The 19,116-nt window shown below is 43.9% G+C and overlaps 1 protein-coding gene across 7 annotated transcripts in view; it reads left to right on the forward strand.

Annotated features, from left to right (window-relative positions):
• The window catches only part of usp54b (ubiquitin specific peptidase 54b), a 52,250-nt gene extending 34,487 nt beyond the window's left edge, over window positions 1–17,763 (forward strand). For 4 of the 7 annotated variants that reach the window (XM_008313923.3, XM_017034443.2, XM_017034444.2 and 1 more), the window contains 12 exons: window positions 720–869; window positions 1,155–1,347; window positions 1,574–1,756; window positions 2,099–2,318; window positions 3,436–3,822; window positions 4,044–4,171; window positions 4,265–4,423; window positions 9,322–9,469; window positions 11,794–12,617; window positions 13,094–13,221; window positions 13,323–13,457; window positions 15,427–17,763. In XM_008313923.3, coding sequence (XP_008312145.1) covers window positions 720–869; window positions 1,155–1,347; window positions 1,574–1,756; window positions 2,099–2,318; window positions 3,436–3,822; window positions 4,044–4,171; window positions 4,265–4,423; window positions 9,322–9,469; window positions 11,794–12,617; window positions 13,094–13,221; window positions 13,323–13,457; window positions 15,427–15,513 — 2,742 coding nt within the window. In that variant the 3' untranslated portion in view covers window positions 15,514–17,763. Of the gene's footprint in view, window positions 1–719; window positions 870–1,154; window positions 1,348–1,573; window positions 1,757–2,098; window positions 2,319–3,435; window positions 3,823–4,043; window positions 4,172–4,264; window positions 4,424–9,321; window positions 9,470–11,793; window positions 12,618–13,093; window positions 13,222–13,322; window positions 13,458–13,664; window positions 13,805–15,426 lie in introns of all 7 variants that reach the window. The other 3 variants (XR_521808.3, XM_017034445.2, XM_008313924.3) reach the window with 3 other exon arrangements.
• The last annotated feature ends 1,353 nt before the right edge of the window (window positions 17,764–19,116 follow it).

Here is a 19,116-nt window from a genome sequence, read left to right on the forward strand (position 1 = left end):
TTGAGTAACAATACTGCTGTTCTGGTAGGTTTACTTCATACTACTACTACTAATAATAATAACCATCCACTTACAAATGTCCAAATTACTCGCAAATGTAATGAGAAATGATGAGAAAATGCACACCTAGTGGATGTCCTTCAGCACTGCACATACACTTCATACACAGCTCCTACTGCCTCCCATTAGAGAGGGTGAGGAGATTCATTTCTGCACGCTCCACTGTAAGTAACTGTCATGTTCAGGTGGATTGTTGAAGTGAGACAGGATTATAAATAGAAGGTCACGTGGACGTAGCCAAATGTGCCACGTCAGCACTAATATCTCCGTATGAAACACATGCAGATGCATCAGCATTGTCGGCAGCAGCTGACCTTACACTGAGATCATTGTGATAGGTGTGAATTGTTCCTGCCCAGGAAGCCGCAGCACTGTGGCGTGAATCGTGAGAGAGGGGAGATAAGTGTAAGGAGAGGGAGAGTTGGAGGTATTACTGCAATCGGGCTAAATTCACAGTACACACACAACTAGGTGAGCAAAAATGTGCTTGTATTCACATTAACTGTGCCGTCTCTATCTCCTGCTGTACCGCACACCTCTCCCTCTCTCCCCTGCATCTCTCTCCTTCCCTCCCTCCCTCCCTGTCTCCTCCCCCTCCCATTCCTCATCTGTCCTCTCTCTCCTCTCCTCTCGCTCCCCCTTTTTCTCCCTCTCTGTAGTTGTTCTACCGTGTGACAGAGGAGAAGGCTCGCCAGGCGGAGCTCTATTTGGTGGGCATGGTGTGCTACTACGGCAAGCACTACTCCACCTTCTTCTTCCAGACCAAGATACGCAAGTGGATGTACTTCGACGACGCCCACGTTAAAGAGGTAAAGAGACGCAGTTTTGGAGAGTGCATGCTGCAGTGTAGGGAGGGTGCACTGTACTGTACAGTATCTGCTGCATCTCCACTTGTGCCTGTGGGAGCTGAAACAACTGGAACTGTGCCGTATGATACTTCAGTGCTGTATGTGTGAGCTCTGTTTCTCTGTGCTGCCCTGCCATCTGCAGCTTTTGTGCTAAATCTCTTCTTATGTGCTTTTTTTCTAAATTTGGACCTGGACAGATCTGTGTTAAGCTTTTATGAAGCTGTTTGTTCCCTGCTGCACCTTCAGATCGGCCCAAAGTGGAAGGACGTGGTGTCTCGCTGTATCAAAGGCCACTATCAGCCCCTGCTGCTGCTCTACGCTGACCCCCGTGGGACGCCAGTGATACTGCAGGAGAGCCCCAACCCCTGTACCAGCTCCAACCCGCAGCTGGAGCTCCAGCACTGCAGCAGCAAGGCTGGTTACGACAGCGAAGACTCCGGTACAGCAAAGATGCAGAATCTGCCACAGATCAGATCAGATTACTTTGTATTTATCATCAGGGGTTAGGCAAGGTTACAGCTTTAGAGCTCTGACCTTCAGCCCTTAATCCAGCTTCTGCTTGTGTATAGGCTGCAGAGACTGAATTTATTATTCTCTCTTTGACTGTTAACATATTGAGATCTGGGATTAACTCCAACCTTTCTATCCCATGTTCTCACTGTCAGGTCGTGAGCCCTCCATATCCAGCGATACACGGACAGACTCTTCGACGGACAGCTCGAGCCACCGCGCCTCCCGCAGCCGATCCCTCCACCAGTCCACTGGTAGTCACCTCTCCAGTGAATCCCAGACTACAGTGGTGTGTAATTTCGACGTTGGCACACCACCGCACAGTGCTGACAACAGAGGTAATACTGAAATCTATGAAGCAAATCTTGCACTTTGAAAACTCCGAGCAACTGCAGTTACAAAGTGACCTCAGTGGTTCTGGGAAGTCAAAGAAGTGCAAAACTGCAGAACAACTTTGACCAAGCAAGGGTCCGGCTTTGAATTTAAGTAAAAATGAATTGATGTTTTCTTTCTCGTGTCCCTTGTGCTTCATCATCACAGACACTTCAGGTTATGCGCCTCATTAGTGCTCATCCACATATTTACTTGGATTGCTGCCTGGATAATTGCTCCCTGTAGGATAAATAAACTTATTGGATTTACTTTCTCTCTTGTTTCCCTCCTCTTTCTCGCACGTCCAGAGTCAGCGGTGGAGGGTCCCCCTCACCCTCCCTCTCCTCCGCTGCAGGAGTACAAGGAGACGGCCGTCTTCCTCCTCTCCTCACGCAGGCCGCTCACCTCCTCTTCCTCCTCCTCTCGGCCCCTGTCCTCCTCCTCATCCTCAGGAGTAGGGGGCTGTGAGGGTGGGGCTGGAGGCCCCCATTGGGAGGATGAAAGCACCAGCAGCGAGAGCAAGTCCAGGTACTGCACTACATACATGGACCAGATATTGTCCTTGAATCACACAGACAGTGAGTATAACAAACGGCGCCACCTACAAATCATATCAAACTAAGACTATAACCTGAGTGTAGAAGTAATCACTGGGGAGCTCATTCATGTAAGTTTGGAGCGTCTCTTTACAAGCACACGCTCCCCCCACTGTTCAATAATATATGACCACTGCAACATCTAACACTTAGAAGCCCATATAAATACTTGGCCTCCTTCTATAGGCACTGCATCGGAGTCCAACATCCCTGATGTTGAATTACCTCCTCGCTTTCTGCCTGGATCAACATTTAGAATCTGAAAGGCGATATGTAATTTGACGACATGTTGTTGTTTCTGAAATGGTGTACATCTCAGGCTGTGCCCTCTAAGTCATCAAAAAGAGCAGAGCCAGGGAAGACAAACTAAAACCTATATTATTGTTGGAATCATTTATCAGAGCTGCATGTAAGTGTTCCATCCAAGTCAGTCCTTTTTTTTTAGTACGAGCCCTAATTCCAGGAAAAGTTCATACAGTTTCTAAAACTTGAGAAGTTTTAATTTACTCCTGCCTGTACGTCACAGCCAGAGCCTGGGGTTTGGATGACTCTCTGAAATGTTTCTTAACACAAAGCAGCGAAGATTTTATATTATATTATTCTTAGAATTTTGAAGATAGCATGCAGAAACCTTGGTGTGGAAAGGGCAAGGGCAGAAACAGCTACTGCAGGCATGTAAGGGCATTACAAAGCGACATGGACCCTGAACTGTTGAAGGAAATCACCACTGCTTAAAATTCCACTGCCGTATCAAAGATGATACCAAAGACAACAGCCACGTGTTCACTGGTCAGATAAGGAAATGTGTCGGTGTGACTGTGGTACAGAGAAGCCTCTACTGAAGGTGCAAAAACCACCATCTATGGCAGTATGACGTACGTCCATATGTGTGACTCATGTCAATGTATTTTACCATCAATATAGTATGTTTTAACACAATCAAAAATGTATTTAAAAAATGAAAGCTATACGACCTGGTGGTAAAACTGCCTTTACCTCAAGCTTTTAGATTAAAACAATTTCCAAAGTTTTTTTTGTTTGTTCTTCAGCTCTTCTGGAGGCCGTTACCGGCCAACCTGGAGGCCCAGGAGAGAGGCCCTGAACATCGACAGCATCTTCGTCCGTCAACGCGGCTCCTCTCTGGGCTACAACACGCTGCCCGGTCCCTCTCTCCCTCCAGAGTCCCGGGACTCCCTCCCCTTGGTGGGACCCACTCCACCCACTCAGCAAGGGTTACCAGAATTGGAAGGGAGGGAGATTGGAGACTTGGAATTGGGATTTGGGCTGGTAGGGCAGCCCAGGTCCCTGGGCAGTGGGCGGACAATGGGTCCCCCTGCCCCTCCACCTCTGAGAGGGGTGGAGCACCAGCCACGTCTGATTCAGAGGATGGAAAGTGGCTACGAGAGCAGTGAGAGGAACAGCAGCAGCCCCGACAGGTAGGAGACGCACAAATAAAGATTACTGTCTCTGCCTTTTGGTTCCACATTGTTCATCATCTTTATCAGCATCAAATATAAATGATGACACTAACAGAAACTGATGGTCAAACAGGAGAGGTTGATAACAACCGCTCGATCGTCCAGCACACACGTCTGCCTGACTTCTCAACACTCTTCCTCTCTTTCACCTTCTGTTTGCCTTGTGCTTCTCTCCAAAGGGAAGTGGGGCAACAAAAACGAGTGCTGATGTCAGGACCGTCATGGCGTTCGGTGCCCAAGTCAAAGAGCAGCGGTGCCATACTGCAAGAGCTGCCCTCAGCCAGCTGGGGCAGTGGCACCAACACAGGTATACGTTGGTGGAGATACTGCCGTACTTTGACTCCTTCATCCATGTGTCATTCTTCACCTACTGTACCACACGTGTGCTGCTCCTACTCAGGCTCAGGGCGCAGCGAACTAGACGAGCTGCAGGAGGAGGTGGCGAGGAGAGCTCGCCAGCAGGAGCAGCAGAAGCGCAGGGAGGCAGAGCGGGAGGCCGCTATGGGATTTAACCCCAGACCAAGCAAATTCATGGACCTGGACCAACTCCAACACCAGGGTAGGAACAAAACCAGAGAGGGGTGAGAAGAAAGACAGGGTGGAGGAGACGGAGGAAGTGTTTAGAGTTGAGATGTTCATGGGATAAGTAGGAGCTGCTGAAGCCGAAGGAAAACATATTTTCACTTATTTAATGTTGTCCAGCAATCATGTCTTGGTTATTATTTAGGCATAAAATGATTCCGTTCCTGCCATCTATGACTATCACTAATGTTTTCTTTACACTGGAATATTTTTCTCTAAATGAACAAAAAAGATTTTATTTGGTAACAGCTCATTAACTGTGAATAGTTTGGAGTTGTTCCTTCGGAAGTGACTCATTGTTGCAGCTATAGCTACAGCACATCTTAGGTCAATACCGTAGAACTTCATTATAACACCTACAGCACCAACATGGCCTTTATCGTCTCTCAAACAACCGTTCCATAGCTGTACAGGAGAGGAAAGAAGTAGGCGTGTTTTTTTTTAGCCTGTATATTTCTGCAGACTGACTCCATAAGTTAATGTTAATTCATACCTGCATTAAGGCTGCGCAGAGCGACAGTGTACATCTCCAAAGCCAGGTAACACAGAGACCTCCCTGACTCACTAGCTCCATTTTGATTTCAGTCACAAAGTTCACCTCTGAAATAATTAAGGCCAAGGTTATTAAATTTCAAACAGAGGGATGTGAGTCAGATTGTGATTAAGTTTATCCTTATGCTGAAATTTTGCCCGGTGCAACTTTAGGGTCGCATTATCACCTGTTGTCTTGTTTAGCAGTGACAGTGACTTATTTGTCCATGCTTCTGTCTGACCTCCTCTTTGTCCTCTTCCCCATCTGTTCGTCTGTCGCTCCATCTGTCCCCCTGTGTCGGAATTTTCTATTTGCCTAATAGTTTAGTGTGTGCTTCCTGTATTGGAGTGGATTTTTGTGTGTCATTGAGGAGTCACTGTGTGTATGTGTAGAAGTCTTCCAGTGTGAATGTGTTAGTGTGAGTGAAGTTTTAACAAATGTATGTTCAGATACATTTTTTGTCCACGTGGAAAAGTGAGCTTTTAATATCTGCTGTGACTCCAAATGAGATTTTGGGAGCAGAATAATAAATGTATCAGCTGAGTAATCTCATTTAGGGATTAAGGTCACACACTTGTTGTCACGAACTGGGACAGAGTAATTTTGACAAATTTCAGCCCACAGCAATAAATAACAAAGGAATGGTCGCACAAAGTTTTCTACGGGAAATACAGGAAACATTTTTTGGCACAAAACTGCTGCTCGGGGCACTGGAGCTTTTTTGCAAAATCATTATACTCACTACATTGATTCCGAAATTTGCCGTGAAATTGTTACAGACATTCCTGATGGCTCCTAATGACCTCGGCTTTTTCCTCCTGCTCTGCACTTAGTTTTGGATTTGTCCATACGAGACATATCAGCACGGCCTAATTAGACCGACACGAGACTAACACAGTCATGTGTCCCATAGCATGAAATTTAAAACACTAAAAATAGCCGCTAAAGGTACGCTTAGAATGGCTGCCATGAAATGTCACTCCCGTAGGACTACTTACAATACGTGTTTAGCCCTGTGTGGCACGCCAGCATGTTTTTATTGATGTGTGCAGAAAAAAAATTAAAAACAGGTTGATTGCGATTTTGTTACCGTAGCTGTGAGCTAGGAAGCTAACGTTTCATTTCATTTATCCCTTAGGTTGGTTAGTGATTCAGGAAACTTGTGTCATTCTTTTAAAATCACATTACACGTACTGAACGTAAAAATACTAATACATACTTCAGGTACAAAATGATAGCAACAGGACACAGGTATGTAAGCGACTTTAACAAGTCAGATGTAATGTCAAAGTCCAAATAGTCACAAATCTGCACATATGTTTTTAAACATCAGAGCAAACTGGAGTGAGAGGACAAAATGTTTTCATACAGGGAGATAATGCTACGGCCACACATAAAGGCCATCTGTCTGAAATGGTGACCTTCTTCCTGTGAGGCAGCAGCAATTACCGTGCCTCCTCTGAGCCGTCTGATTAATCAATTATGAAAATAATCATTAGCTGCAGCCCCACTCCTTACTCCGGCCCTGATGGGCTTGACACTGTGGTTGAAAGACAGTGTTTGTGTCTTTACATTGTGTGTGTGTGAGGCAGTGTGTGTGTGTGTGTGTGTGTGTGTGTGTGAGAGAGAGAAAGCATTGAATTGCAGGTGTGCAGGTTTTCCCCTCCAGCTCAGCACAAACTAAATCTATATGTGGAATTATTCTACTGTGTCCTGTCTGTCCTACTGCGTGTGCTTCAGTTTTTTAGCCCCATGTACCTGATACACACATGGACACACACACACACACACTCTCTGTGAGTACTTTCAACCTTGGTGAACTAAAAGAACGCCTTTCAGAAGGCACAGATGGCATCATAATCAGCACGATTACACAACAGAACTTGGGTTTCCACATCCGTATCAATGGTTTCAAAGTGGAGACAAAGTGCTGCAGTGTGTTAGCGGTGGTTATAGCCAACAACAACAACACAACCACTGAGCCATCACCATCAGCCGTTCTTTATTTCTGCAGCCAAATGTTTGCAAAGTGAAGCTGAAAAAAGTCACCTCATTGTTGTCCTCTACTGCAGAGGTCCCCAAGTTTCTTTGCGCCACAGACCTTTTAACTGTCTGAACATTTTTTCACAGACCGGCCTTAAAGGTGTGACGGATAAATACAACCAAATAAAATATGACGACTAGCATAAAAACTGTTATTTACTAAATATAATAATGAACGTTAAGCCACTGTGTATGCAACTTTATTAGCAGCGTCTTCGTAACATTGCGCTTGTTTTTTAATGCAGAACACTTGGTCTCCAAGTGGAGAAGCAGTTTTGAAGGCTTCATCGCCTCGTTAGAGAGCCGTTCACTGCATATGATTATATTATGGGTGTTGGGGACCACTGCTCTACTGCATCTCTGTATAACAAACTAACACCACGCAAGGTGATTTCACTGGGCTACGACCCACAGATGCTTCCTTCAAAAAAAATCTGTGGATTGGTCTTTTCTAAGCTCTGGTTTCTGTAGCTCGATGAACGCTGCTTCTTCTTTGCTCTTCATTTAATCTAATGTATAATTTTGACTCACTCACTGCAAAATAGATTTACAAATCAATGCATTAACAGCAGAGCTGGGAAGTGGTGAGAGTTGGAATAATGATTGTGGACAATGCGTAGTAATGGCACAATAAAAGCAGGTTGTATTCAGCGACTGTATAAAAGACGTACAGTCACCTCTGTTGTCAGCGGTGCATGAATGAAGAACGGTCTAATTCACTGGTTTTACAGCAGCTTCAGTGGAACACAATCACATCTGGAGATCAATAGATCATAAGGAACATGACAGTGTGAATATCACTGCCATGCAATGTTAGCTTTCAAAAAAACAACCTACCAAATATGGAGTAATATGGGGTTTTCTGTTTAATATTTTGTTCTCTTGGAAATGAGTAGATTCTAGATTCAAACCTAAAATGCTCCATGTTTGGACCAGTTCTGTTCTTAGACCACTTTGAGCTGACTTGACGATGCTGTGGCCAGTCTGTGGCCCAGATATGGCAAAGTGGAGTGAAACACCCATGTGCCATCATCTCACACATTCGTATCTGTACCACATACAGTCCAGATCACATTCAGTCATAATGAACCAGACCACATGTCTAGTACCTGTTTGGAGTGGTATGTTGTAACTGGCTAACTATAAACAGTGAAACACGGATTGAACCGACTTCACACACTGAAATAGCAACATCTTATGAAAGGCTTCTTTGTGTTTTTTAACGTTTGCACACATTAGAAGTAAAACCGTTGCATTATAGTTGAAGCCTAGCTCTACAATGGAAGTGTTGAACACTGATGGCAAATGAAGCTACTTTTGTATTGGTTTATCATAGTAAACATCTTCTCAAGGGGGATGTCATCCTATTAGCTGGTTTTTAGGTGGTCTTAACAGAAACAGGACATCGACATTTACCAGATCTCAAGGCATCAAAATGGCAGTTGATTTTGCGACAGGACTAGACCCATAATTAGATACAACCTACCCCTTTTTTTTTTCAATGTTCAGCCCAAGGACTGCCAAAGTAAAGAGTTAGGTCTAAGATCAGGGTTCACTTAAATATCTTCTATATCAACATTTTCCATGTGCTTCAATGTGAATGTGAACTCCTGTGAATGTGTAAACATTTGACTTTGATGAAAAAAATGGCAAAGACTTCACAAATCACTGACCCCTGGTTGAAGCTGAAACATTTGGGGACATAAAGCTTTTCTTAAAGACAATTCCTTCTTTCCTCCCTGAGTGTAGTATGATGGATGGCCAAAATACTGTGACACCCGTGACCCTCACAGCTGCTGCGAATGTGAGCTCTGTGGTTCTAATCGGGAACAAAATACTCATAAATAGCCATAAATCTGTGTGAGACCGAACCAGGATCTGAACGTGAACTGAATGAATATCTGCAGCTCGGTGTTAGCAGCGACCATTAGCATCTCCTTGAGAGACATTGGATTTTATACAGTATATTTCAATAGATAGAATCAGCACAAATAAGGTGTTAAGTGTTGGTAATCAGGTTACATTGTCGCAGTCAACAAAAGAGGGCGCTCACCGTAAATTCTCCCACTTTGCAATGCTATAAAACAGATACATTAACTTACGGCAGGGCATTATGCATGCCAGCCTCCTCATAACCACTCCTTCTGCTCTGCTTCCCTTTCCTCCATCCTCTGTCTCAAACCTCTAATTCTCTTGGTTTTAATTTTTAAACATTTCCTCTAATTGTCTGTTATCCTGTCAAAATTTCTCTCTGTCTTTTCTCCTTTTTTTCTCTCCCGCTCTGTTGTTAATATCTTCAGCTGTGTTCAGACCCCTGCATGAAGCTAACGTTCATAGCGGATTGGCTGTAGCTGCGTGCATGAGGAGCACTGGCGGCCCAATCAAACGCAGGCAGGAACAGGAAATGGAACGGGAGACAGGAAGCGCCCGTCCACAGGGCCCTCACAGGTACCACCACTGTCCCCTGTCTGTATTTGTCCACAACGGTGCCTGTGACAGTTTGACTTCTTCCCCTCCCTGCCTTTTTGTGTGTTCTTAAGCCCACCTTAGGACCACCGTTTGTGTGTGTGTGTGTGTTCTCTGGGTGACAAAAAAAGAGTGTGTCCTCTACTCTGGTTGCCTGTTCAAATCCCAGAAACCCATGGTTTCGTAAACCCCGAGTGTTGCAGTTTTACGTGCTGTTTGCTTGTGTCTGTTTGTCTGAAAATGTGTTTTTGAGCACACACACACACACACACACACACGTATACAGCCCAATATCTTTGCCTCTGTGTTTGTGTTCAATGAAAGGCGGCTTTTGCTGGACTCTGTTGCCTTTGAGAATGTGAAAAGTTTGTGTTGCTCTTTGCTTTTGCTTCCCTTTGTTACTGTTATTGTGCTGCTCTTTATAGCTCTGTGCTGCTGAGGCTTCACTTCACTCTGTGTGTGTGTGTGTGTGTGTGTGTGTGGTGATCTTTCCTTCTGTGCATCGTGAAGCTGCGGCCCATCACTTTGTTTCTGACCTTTGTCCGCTTCCATGAGATTGCACTCAGGGAATCATGCTCTGTGCTTTGTGTTTTTCTTTTTGCTGCCTCTGTGCTCGTCTGTTGCAGTCTGTCAGTATGTTTCTCCTCCTGATGTGTCAGGCCTTTTCCTTTGTATACGTCCTTGTCAGGAAAAGAAAATGTCAGCAGTTTTTTTTGTGATAGAAATATCATCTTGAAGTTGGAAATATAATTTGTTTAAAAACTTTCCCTAACTTGTATTAATTTTAAAGCAGCAGGGAGAATGTAAAATGTAAAACTACAATATAAATACTTATTATGAAAGGCTCCTTTTTCGTGGACATTTTTTGAAAAAACAATTTCATCTCAATTATTTTGAGACACTTTGACAATATCAATAATTAACATAAAAATACTGTTGTATAAACAAATTTATACAAGTATATGCCATTTAAGAACTTAAGAAATTACAAATACTTTAGGTGGAGAACAAAAGATATTGCTATGAGAAGAAATCTTTCACTAAAGATCTTATTTGATTTAATCTTTTCACCCCTAAAATCTGCTACAGTCCATTGACTTCAAGTTGATTCCAATTTAAATATATTGGCAATATCTAGATAGATATAATAATAATAGATATAGATGTAACAAAACAGAAAAATACTAGAATAATCGAGGAATTTATTGATTTTTTGGTATGTTTTCAGTGTTTAGTTTTACAAATTGTTGTGACATTATTTTTTACAAGTCTTATTCTGTGCTCGTTTCGCAATGCATGCAAAATGGTTTTTTTTCTCTCTTTTCCACAACAGTCATCAACACACGTACCGTATAAATATTGTGACCCACCAACGTTGATTAGAAAAGGAATGCCTAACTCCTGCTGCACCACTGTAAGGTAGCATTTAGAGCAGACTTCTCAAGTGTAAATCCAAACTGTTAACATCGGGACAGAAGGAACGGAGGAGGAGGTGAAGCTCAGCCTCTTTTATTACCTTCCTCCTCTCCTCTATTGATCAACACAAGCCTCTGATTTATGGCTCTCTGCTGCAAAGCCTGCTGGGTAATTACTGAAGCCGAAAAGAGACGGGAGAGTTAATGTGGGGGATGGGGGCCGGCTCTCACTTAGACACATATTCGCACATATAGCGCTGCACGCACTTAGATCGAAGTAGACACACAAATCTGCAGACTTGATGTTCACACCGTACTGTACGCACACACACACACACACACACACACATACACATTAGTTCACCACAAACCGAACGAGAGCACAATATGTTCCACTTGCACACAGAGAGGACTCATTAATGTTCAGCATACATCACTGCCTCCACATATCAATGTATGTAAATCAATAGGTAATATAGTGTCCCAGTCAGTCCAAACTGCTCCGTTCCGTGGAGGCAGAACATTTATTTTCTGGATTGATATACTGCACCAGAGCGGTGGTGCAGCAGAGGGCAGATTGTTGTTTTGAAAATCAGATTACAGTGGAATATTTTGTCGTCTGCGCCTCACGCTGTACGTTCAGATCGGGGAGTGAAGCTCGTGGCTGATTTATAAGCAGCATGGCTGTGAAATGCACAAGGCTGGGTTATGGTTGGAGTGTATGTACATACGTGTGTGTTCTGCCTGTGTGTGTGTGTTCATCCTGATATGCTGTTGTGACCTTCCCTCTATGCAGTAACTCAACTGACGTCAGAGCACTTGTGTTTTTTCTTTCTTGTATATTTTGGTGCTGCTGGCTGACTGACGCCCTCCCTGTCCTGTGTCCTCCAGTGAACAGCCTGGCCCGGTCCAAGTACTGCTGACGCCCAATCAGGAGGAGGAAGAGGACCAGGCTGTGCCCAACCAGGACGCTACTCTGGGCCCGGACCCGCCCCCTCCACCCTACCGGTCCACTCTCCCTCGTCCCTCACTCACCCTTAGCATTACTCACCCTTGTGCCCCATCCAAGCGAGGGGAGGAGGATGGGGGTGGAGGGTGTGTGGGACGGAGAAGGGAAGAAGAGGAGGTTGGGAGGGAAGGGACGGGGGTGAGGCTGTGTGAGCTGCTGCAGGCTGGGGGGGTGAGTGTCAGGCCCCTGGGGAAGCACCTGGCCATCTCTCTGCCCTCACTTCCTTTGCGTCTCTGGGATACACAACACACCGCACACACACCACACTCCACGCACCTTGAACCACCACGCGCACGCCCTCCCCCTCCTCCATCCTCTCCTTCCCCGAGCTCCCCTCTGGAAGCCCCTGGGCAGAGAAAGCCTCCGGCACCTCTTTGGCAGCCGCCCCATTCTCCCACCGTGGCCACTCAGAACTGGCTGAGACACGGAGCCGCCTGTGACAGCAGCACACGTCATTGGTCCTCCTGGAGTTTGGACCGCCCCGATGCCGTGGTGACGCCCTACAGCACACCCCCAGACTGCTGTGTTCCCATCAGGCCGCAGGTGACCAGCCAGAACTACAGCTACAGTTGCCAGTCCTCCCCGGGACACTGCGGCGCCCAGCACGCCCACCGATGTGAGCGTGAAGAGGCCGAGTTGACTGAGCTGGATTCCCTTTATCAAGCCAGTCTACAGGCGGGGAGGACAGGTACGACAACGTGCACACGTACGTGCACACACACAAACACAGAGGACCAGTATGCAAATATATTCTAAACTCCATGAATCATTTAGATACAAATCTTTAAAGAATGTGCACAGAGCTGAAGACTCAATTAATTATGCCGATGATTTTCAACAAGTTCATTATGTAGCTCATTTATCAACAAACTCTGCAAACATTAGCTGACTTGGGCTTTTACCATTTACAAAAAAGCGCTAAATTGATGCCTAATATTTACAAATATAAACCTAGAAAAGGTGATATCTTGTATTTGGATCTTTTATTACTTAATAGGGGAAAACATAGTTTCTGTAAATTTTACACTGAAAAATATTCAACATTCAAAGTTCTCTTAAATCACTGATGTTTTATCCTTCAAACCATTAAATTGAGTGTCTACGTTGTCAAAAAAAAATGAACACACTCCATTTTGCAGAGGAGGCGTTGCTCATGTTGTCAGTGCCTGTGTTTGTCTGTAGGCTGCAGTCCATCAGAGAGGCTCATATCAAGAGTGGGAGGCCAGGGTCGCTCTAAGACCCCCAATGCAGATATGGAGAGGAGTGTGTACGGGGCAGACTGCACCAGCACCCCCACCTACCTCAACAAGGTGACATTTGCATCTTTAAATCCCATTCCCCTCTTCCCACGTGTCTTCAGGTCACCACTGGGATTCATTTTCCGACAACTGACAGACATTTTGTCCCTTAGCAGCCAATGATGTTGCGGGATCTGCGTTTCGGGGCGGAGCCTGATGATGGTGAAAATCTGAGGCAAATTGGACGCAGCCTGAGTGGCACAGTAGTGACCTCGCGCCGCAGTCGCTTGACTGCAACCCGCAGCCTTGTGAGTGGCAATTTCTTTTCTCCCAGCTCTGCTGCCTCCTTATGGCTGTGCTCTGAAACTACATCTCACGTTACACATTGCTTTCCTCTGTGCTCTTCTTCCCTGCTGTTTGTCCCGTTTCTTCCCTTTGTCCTGCTTTTCGTTCTATCTCTCTCTCCCCTCCGTCTATGTGCCTCTCCTCCCCCTCTCTCTCTCTTTCTCTCTAAGGTGAAGCAGTCTGATGTCAGTGCCTCTCCTTGTTTACTTCCTCTCTTCTGAGTCCCTGTTGCTATTCCACCACCATCTTCTCTTCCATCCTCCTCATCACCAACACCTTCTCATGACCACCTCCCTCCACTGCTTCACAGGTAAAAAAAGAAAGGTGCTGACTTCACCTGATCTTAACCATTTACCTTGTATAATGGGGGAAAACCTGCAAAAGTGTGGACAGTTCCTGAATTAGACATTTTAAAATCAGGTCAGAAGCCCAAGGTTATTTAGGACTCTGATATTTTCTGTAGTTGTTGGTGAGCATTTTAATTTTTGGCAAAGCAGAGTTATTAAGTAGAAAAGTAGGCTAAGCCCATACACACATGGTTACACATGGTGCAAAGATGCCACATGTCAGGTCTGATTGAAATTGGCATCAGAAATCATGGCAGGTCCCATGGTCACAGTATTGGATAAGGGATAGACACTGGATTTAGAAAACTATTTTGATATTAAGTTACAGTGTGGAGAATAAAAACACAGACATGTTGACCCAAATTAGAACAGATGTATTCCACAAAAAATGAAAACGAATCGGTTCAAGACGTCTTTGAACACGTGCCGTAGGAGCAGAATGACTGTATTTACTGTGACTAGTCTAAAAAGTACCGAGGACGACAATCACATGCCTCAACTCAGGTTCAGAGATCACTAATGATTCTACACAATGTCAGCCTTAGCTGATATGATACGTTTGCCATGCCATTAAAAGGATTCATTATTTAGATAAGAATTCACAGCTTTAACGCCCAAAGTAAAGGCAGGTCAATGAAATGATATCAATGTGGAAAACTTGACCTAAAGCTGTTTCGTGTAATTGTTTGCTTTTTTATCATGTAGCTGCAGTCCCCTGGACTGCAGGTGGTGCTAATGAGGCATTTATAAGCAGTCTTTCAGAATGTATGTGTATAATACCATCTAGGTTTTAAGGAAAGGTATGTCCTAAAAAAAAAAGACTTTGATGATTTGATGTTGCTTTTTCAAACTAATGAGATTTCTGTCCAAATAAACTTAAAATAAATCACAGTATACAGCAGATTCTAATGAGTTGTTTTCCTATGAAGTGCTGAAGTACCTGCACCGAGCTGACAAACTAATAATTATGCTGTACTGTTGTTACGAATTCACCTACCGGACATATTTGCCTTCATTAAACTGAGCTCTAAAAACAAGGTTATTTCATTAAACTGAGCTCTAAAAACAAGGTGAGAGCAATTATTTCTGTAGAAAAGTTTCCTGTCAGATCATCTGTGACTTGGATTTCAGTTAATCCACATGACACAAATGACGCACAGCATGCTCAGTGTGTTATGACCCAAATGTTACGAAGCTTCGAAAGATATTTTTTTAACATGCGCTATTTATGGATGCATTTCGTCTGCGTCAAAACTGTTCTCAAATTAAAAACTTAGTTGAAAGAGTTGGGTAATTCTGACTAATAATTAAAATACAGTTTAGCTAATTGTTTACTGGACAATTAGGCTTAAATGTGTGGCTGTACCAAAAAGAGTGTTCCTTTTGGATATACAGAATGTTTTGTAGAGAACAGCCATCTGGCTGTCTGTATCTTTGCATATTTAATTAACCGTCTTACGAAGCCTCAAGGTAAATAAAATGCAGTTTGTTCCCAGTGCAGAGGCACTACATTTTCTAATTAGTATTTCTCTGTGCGCCTTCATGATTCTGACCTCCTCGTCATGTTCTCCTCTCTCTGGTGCAGGAGCTGTCAGGCAGTGCAGGGAGCTTCTGGCTGTGTCTGACTGGGGTCAAGCTGTCCTCTGACCAGAGTCCTGCTCTGTTCCACTAACGTCTCACCGTGCTCTCTTCTACATGGTGCAGCGGTGATGCAGCGGGGTCTCCACAGACCTGGCTCAGGAGGATCAAAGCTACGATCCCCCCTTTTTTCTCCTTTTCCCTTAAATGACATGCACACGCAAACACATGCACGCACACATGCACATCTGCACTGACATAGAGCCTCCCTCAGCGCCTGCAGCAACCTGCTTAGCCCCTCCTTGCCTCTCCCCCCGCCTCCTTTATCCTACTATTCTGTCTATGCAGTCACTCTGACCCCCGATGACAACCTCAAGCTTCCCCTCTTCTTCTTGGGACTGTTGTTTCTTGTCTCCCCTTGGGGGGTTCTCCCAGCATGCCACAGTCGGTGGCATGGTCAGTTTGGTGTTGATGTCGCAGCAGCCCCCGGTCGACCTGGGACCTGAGCTCTCAGCAGGACCCTCAGCTCAGGGGGAGGTTCTTACCAAGTAGCCACGCCTCTTCCTCTTTCTTCATGGGCATTTCCTGTTGGACGCACACGTAGCCGAACTGTCGGCCATCTGTTGTCAGATGGACAGCCATAGTTTTTTTCTCCCTTTGTTTTAAGGGTTGTTTTATTTCCTCTCTGTGTGCGCACACACGGTAAACCTGTCCGAGATTGAACTCTCTAACAACTTTGAATTCATGTACAGAAAAACTCATGTATGAAACCTGTATGTTAATTAATAAGACCTTATGGAATGTTGATAATGATAATTAACAAATATTGATAAACTTAAAGTGGTACTTCCTCATGTCTGCATTTCAAATACGAGTGGAGTGCACTTCACAAGTGTCTAGCTGGAGTTTCTGCCCCTTAAAAAAACGCTCGCTGACCTAATGACGGCTCTCCCGTTTCTACCGGGAGATTAAACAAGAAAAGCGCTTCCTTTGTTTCTAGGATTCTTTCCTCTCTCCTTCTTTCCTTTCTAGCTCTGTTATTCTCGCTTGCTTTCGTCCTTCCTAACAGGAATCAGTAGCACCAGAAATAGGCCAGCGGGGAAGGAAAGTGGAGAGGGAATGAGAGAATGTAGGTTAGGAAAGCCTTCTCCTAGGTTTTATCTGGAAAATAAAGAGAGGGAGAGAGTTGACTCAAGTGCACTTTGCATGATGATTCTTGCAAAAGTGCACTTTTTTTGAAGGCTGTTTAACAAAGACGTGGGCCGAGGGGGTGTTTGTTTAACTTTAAGGCCTCAGGTGAACTTCAGTGGCACTTAGAAATTCACACTTTAATATTCCTCTCTCTCCCCCCACTGAAACTGGTTTTGCAAACTCAGTTGTGAATAAAGAAAAGGTTAAAGACTCATCCTCAGCCTGAGACAGTCACGTGTCTAATATGAATATACTTTATATGATATATATGTATTAGAGGTATATTTTCAGCCAGTGAACTATCTTCTATAGAGATGTCAACCATTCTTCAGTTGTATGAACAGTCTTTAAAATGAACAGATGAAATCACTTCCCCTTTACAGAGTAGCATCCTGACATGTGTAGAGTACATTTATTATATGCTTTATTGAAATAATATGTAAAATATCAAAAAGTCCTTATCTAAAAAAGGAAAAGGCCAATGTGAAGTTGGACGAGACTTTACTCATGTTGATTGATCATTGTGACTAAACCAAAGGTTGGCACTTAACTCAGAGAGCTTACTTAACTTGACTTCTTTTGTTTTTCATTTAGGTTCACCTCTGTTGATGTTGACGTTTGTTTTTTTGTTGGGGTTCTGGAGGTGGGAGAATGTAGCCAATTGTAGCGCATGAGTCCGCTATGCAAATCAACCTTCCCTCACAATCCTGTATCAAGAGACAGTCAGCAGGCAGACACACCGACCCACGGACGCTCTCACAGACTCTGACCGAGACACGGAGACACGGAGACACGGAGACCGAGGAGGAGAATCTCATGTATTAATGCTGCTGGTGAACTTTGTTGTTCTGCATCTACTACTAAGTCTCATCCAATGGAATGCAAAGAGAGAGCAACAGGAGAGAGCAGGATGGAGAAAGAGCGTGAATGAATGTAAACTAAAAAAAAAAAAAACAGGGATGAGAGTGTGTGTTTTCTGGGGTGACGTGACGGTCAGAGAGGGGTGGAGGTTTTTACTGAAGATGGTTTACTGTTTGTGGGTGAGTGTAGACTATGTGTGTCAGTTCTGGGCTGTTGTTGCTCGGGGAAAGAGGGAACCTGTATTTTTGCAATAAAGTTATTTACCAATGCACTCCCACGTAAACGTAAAATATTGAGGACTCCATTTCTACAACAGTTTTTTGTGTGAGGTTTTAAATTTTCTTTATACATTAACAATTCAAGCTGGTGTTGAGAGTGTAAGGACTCAAAGGATATTTTATTGGCACAATCTGATCCACTAGTCTCCATGACAACCGTTTCCAACCAGGTTCACGCTTTAACAGCCACAATATAAATATGGAAAGATTCCTTTAGCAAGTCAACCTGACATGTCAAAACCTCAAATTATTTTAATTCGTTTTCTTTGAACATAAGTTTATTTCAGTTGTCTCCATTGTCACCACATCTCCAGTCAATAGATGGATTATTTAGGGATGTGGTGGGAAAGGACTTTAGCATCAGGGAACTGCAGCTGACAAATAGGAAATAATGAAATGGTACAATCATCCATGACTGAACCCCGAGGAGACATTCTTCTACGCTAATATCCAAACAAAATGATGTTATAGACGGTATACAATATAACAACAAATATACAAGTTTTAAAATGTGTCATTATTCTTAATTCAAAGCTTTCAATTTTTTTAGTTTTAGTTCAAATGTAAGAAAATAAATGTAGATGTGGCTATATGAAGATGATTAACTTTTTTCAACTGGGTGCAAGTTTGCCTTTCTGCCACTAGATGTAGCCACTGACCCACTGGCTGGTTACAGTTCCTCACTCAGTGCTTAACAATACGATGGACCTTTACTGTTTTACACACAGTAGGCACGGATGACTACCTTTGCTGCCAAACTGTTGGTGGCCGAAGAAAATATAATTTTTCCAAAGCACCAAAAAGCAAAACTAAAACTGATCAACCAAGGGAAAATAGAGCCACATTCAGACAGGTACATTACACTGCAGATGGTTAAACGTACATAATCCAGCTGTTATATAGTATAACATGTTCATATTTGACAAATTCAACAGTAGAAAAGAACAAGAGATAGTGCATGAAAATAACTAAAGCTACTATAGACCGGTGTGCTGATCAATAATTCTATAAGAAACACAGAAATAGAGAGAGAGTGTGTGCGTGAGAGAGAGAGAGAGCAGAATGGAGATTACTCTTGAGCTTCTCAACAGGTAGCAGACAGCAGGAAACGTCTGTCTTCGTGAGCAGAAAAGGTTGAGTCACACAAACAGCTATGACAGCAGCAGCTGTGTGTTGCATGTTGTTTAGTTGCATCAGGGAAAAGGTTGATTTAGTGTCAAATGTTTGAGTTAATACAAAAAAGATTTATCCTCATAACATCCCTGCTGTGAGCAGTTATTCCATCTTCACACTTACAGTATTTCACTCAGTCATTCACAAAGACCTCTCTTCTGTCAACACCGATTTGACATGCTGAGTCAGCCAAC

The sequence above is a fragment of the Cynoglossus semilaevis genome, chromosome 8 (genome assembly GCF_000523025.1).
Source record: "Cynoglossus semilaevis isolate Cse_v1.0 chromosome 8, Cse_v1.0, whole genome shotgun sequence".
NCBI lineage: Eukaryota > Metazoa > Chordata > Actinopteri > Pleuronectiformes > Cynoglossidae > Cynoglossus > Cynoglossus semilaevis.